Source organism: Gobio gobio (genome assembly GCF_949357685.1).
Source record: "Gobio gobio genome assembly, chromosome: 3".
NCBI lineage: Eukaryota > Metazoa > Chordata > Actinopteri > Cypriniformes > Gobionidae > Gobio > Gobio gobio.
Window position 1 is genome coordinate 21,385,379 of NC_137099.1, and position 4,098 is coordinate 21,389,476.

At 40.1% G+C, this 4,098-nt stretch overlaps 1 protein-coding gene across 1 annotated transcript; it reads right to left on the reverse strand.

Moving 5' to 3' along the window:
- Positions 1-740: 740 nt before the first annotated feature.
- LOC307124128 (E3 SUMO-protein ligase ZBED1-like) lies at positions 741-2,860 on the reverse strand (the record flags this gene model as incomplete). The annotated part of the gene is made up of 3 exons (XM_079813167.1): positions 741-1,444; positions 1,554-1,769; positions 2,287-2,860. The coding sequence occupies 3 exons, from the start codon at positions 2,858-2,860 to the stop codon at positions 741-743; spliced, it is 1,494 nt and encodes a 497-aa protein (XP_079669293.1).
- Positions 2,861-4,098: the final 1,238 nt, after the last annotated feature.

Sequence of the window (4,098 nt, forward strand, 5' to 3'; positions counted from 1 at the left end):
AGATTGACTTGGAATGCCCCGTTTTATGGAATGCCCTATTTTCATGATGAATGAATATTGTAGATAAACTCCACACCAGTATTAATACAGGTTTGCAAGTCCCCACAAAATTACGCTGTTAACAAAGAGGTGGCACTCACTCATGATTCTAATGAAGTGAAGGAATCAGAATGCATGACAGTTGCAGTCAACATACAGAACCTTTTTATTGTGCAAATTTCACAAACTTAAAAAAACATCTTTTGTAAACTTTCCCTATAACTGCAAAGTTTGAACTGAACAATAAGCAATGGGAACTTGCATACATAATATTTAAACAAATAAATAGAGGTGTGCAAGGTGTGCAACTTGCATTAATAATACTATTCCTACAAGTTTAAGCCCAGGTATACTACACAGTATTCAAGTAAATATTAAAAGAAAATATAAAACAAGTGCAACTTGAAGACTTCTTTACCAACTGAATCTTCATGAAGGCAACTTGCATTAATACAGACTTTGAGTTTGAGGTATACACACACTCAACAAAAATAGTAAAACAAATGTATGCAACTTGCATTAGTAATAATATTATAATAATAAAATGAAAACCAGGTGCAGTACACAGTATTCCAGAATTGAACATATGAAACAAATATAAAGTGCAACTTGGCTAGCAGGATTATCCTGTCGCATAGAAACAGACAGTATTCACAAGTTTCAACATTATGGACAAGCTACATAAGGCATTTTTTCGACCATTACAAATTTTGAGCCAGGAAAACCAGACGGTCCACAACATCTGGTTTGAGTGCTGCCCTATGGCACGTTACAATGTTGCCACCAGTGCTGAAGACTCTCTCAGATGGAGCACTCGTTGCAGGGATACATAAATACTGCCGAGCAAGCTTTGCAATGCGGGGGAAATTCACCTGATGGCATCTCCACCAGTTCAAAGGGTCTGCATCACTGTCAACCTCTGTGGCTTGTAAGTAGGTTCTCAGCTCCATTTTGATGCTTTCCTCCTCTGAGAGTGTGTCTCTGCAGCCCATGCTGCTGGTGCTCTGGCTTTTGAAAAAGCTGGACAAACTAGCTTTTTTTATTTTTTCCTCAGGAGGAAGAACAGGCCCTACTGCTGCAGCTGCAGCTGCAGCCCCTGAGGGAGTGTCTCCCTGTTGATCCTTTAGTGACTTTATTTCTTCGACAGCTCTGGCTATAACCTGCTCCACCTTTTCTTTCATCATGTAGGTGGTTCTGAATCGTGGATCAAGAAAAGAAGCAATATCAAGGAGGTCGTCTGTGGCCAGATCTGAATATTTATCATTCAAGTAGGCTAGAATGTTTCTCTTCACATCCTTGGTCAGCTGAGTATCATTCTCTTCCTCAGCCAGAATGGATGTGTTGAAGAGATGGAGTACTGGCTTAAGGTAGGAGATGCTGACATATTGCTCTCCAGACAAGGCATCTGTGAAGCGGAAGTGGGCTCAACACCTTGTTTACAGCCTCCAGGACATCCACATCTTGCCAACTGAGGACCAAGTGCCTTGATTTCCTATCAGCTTTTAGAACCTGACTTATGGCCCTCTCTTGCTCAAGTACTCTTTGTATCATCTTGTGACGTGATCCCCACCTGGTAGGTGTCTCAGTTGTGAGCACGTGCTTTGGAAGACCCAGTTCATCCTGAGCAATGGCCAGGTCCCTCCTTTTCTTCCAAGAGTATGAGAAGGCCGACACAATTTTTTTGCAGACACCTACTGCACGTTGTATGCGGTCATCTTTCACACCTCTCTCTGTAAAAATGACAAACAGTGATATTAGTTTGCTTATCCTCATTAATCTATAGCCCTGAAATACTCTCATTTATAACACCCCACTAATCTCATATCAGTCATGCATTGCTGATTATGATGATGATAATAATAATGATATTGATAATAATAAAGATAAAACAAATAGGCAACATGTATTATTATTATTAATACAGTGTTTCACACAGACTGAATTGATTGAAAATGCAAATGAATAATCTTCCAGCGGGAGGCGCTTTATTACCAAACATAACGGTTTCCCCGGTAACGGCTGTACAGAAAGCGCTCATAAACGCTGCTTTATCAGGAAAGATAAAAATTAAATTAAATAACATTACATATAAACTTTTCTAAAGGCAGTCAGTTACCTTCAAATATATATTCATATACAAATCACGCTTTGACTTTGATATTGTCAACCAATGTATGGGGAAACACTGTAATATAATTTAACAACTAATAATTATAGTTTAATATTAATATAATAACTATTGCTTACCTATGGCTAGGTGAAGCCTGTGACCAAAGCACTGGAGTCTTGTCCAATTGTTCAGCTCGATAGCCTTCTTGATGTTGGCTCCACTGTCTGTTGTGATGGCTACCAGCTTCTCCTCTGAAAGCCCCCAGCAATCCATTGCCTCTTGCAAGCCTGCTGCGAGTAATTCGCCGGTGTGGTCATCAGGGAAGTAGCTTGTTTGCAGACAATGACTTCGCAACACCCAGTCGTCACTTATAAAATGTACCGTCAGGCTTCGGTATGGCTCCATAGTGCGACTAGACCACATATCTGTCGTTGCTGAGAAGTGTGGGACGGTCGCCAGGTCTACTTGTAGCTTTGTTCTGTGCTGTTGGTACAAGTTGGGGATTGCTGTTTGGCTGAAATATTTTCGACTTGGTATAACATATCTGGGATCGAGTGTCTTTATCATCATCTTAAAACCTTCCTTCTCAACAGTATTAAGCGGGACCATATCTTTGGCTAGGTGGATAGTGATAGCGTTAGTAATCTCGTTCCACCATTTGCTTTTCTTGTCATAGGCAGTCCCTCTAGAAAACGCGTCTTCAAGTGACATCTGACTCGACTTTTCTTTTGCTTTTCCAGTGTTAACGTTACCTGCTGATCGTAGTTTCATGCATTCTTGATATTCCACGACATGTTTGCGGCTAAGGTGGTGGAGCAAATTGCTTGTGTTGCCGCCTCCGGCGACAACTTTAGCCCAACAACATTTGCAGAAAACAGTTGTTTGGTCAACGTCTGATATTTTAAAACCAAAGAACCTCCAAACAACAGACAGGGCTCCTTTTTTTGCCACAAGTTCTTCCGTGTCATCACGTACAGCTTCAGTTTCAGAACTTTCAATGTCTGTCCTATCCATTTTCACCGTCACGCTTAGTAACACATGCAGCTGTAAACAGTGCAATGGTGAAAAGCGTCCCCTCTCAAACACTGACGCGCCGTGCTGCGTTCCGAGCGTTGTTTAAGCATATATACCGGTATGGCGGTATATTCAAATTCCATATCATAACAACAATAAAAACCGGTATTCGGTATGAACCGGTATACCGCCCAGCACTAACACACACACACACACACAGACAGACACACACACACACACACACACACACACAGACACACACACACACACACACACACACACACACACACACACACACACACACACACACACACACACACACACACACACACACACACACACACACACACACACACACACACACACACACACACACACACACACACACACACACACACACATGCATACAGCATATACACTTCATTATTTAATCCCACTGTCTTCACAACAGTTTGTGTTGGCTGTAGTCAGATGACTTTAGCTGTGGTCACACTGCTAGCCTACATTGTACTACTGAAGAAATAATCTTTAAATAAATAAGCTTTTAATTATTTAACAATATTTCATCTGGTGTTGGTTCTTTGTTCAATCTCAGACCATTTTTGTCGTATAGGTCATAGTTTGACTCAAGCTTTTTTGCTTAAAGGTAAAGACCCAACTTTATGCATGTTTTGTAGATTCCCCTCTCTGTTAAACATATTTTGTTGGACTGGCCTGGGTTAAAACAAGAATGCTCTTTTAACAAGTTATTTCACTTAAGAACTTATTTAGTAAGATTATGCATGAAAAGGTTTTGGATTTTTTTATCATAAATTGATTTTAAAAAATCTTGTATATGACGTGTTTGTTTGCTTGGTTTTATTGTATTTATATGATATTTGTATTTTTGTAATTTAATTTTTGCCATGAATATAGCCTTAGCTGCTGACATGGCA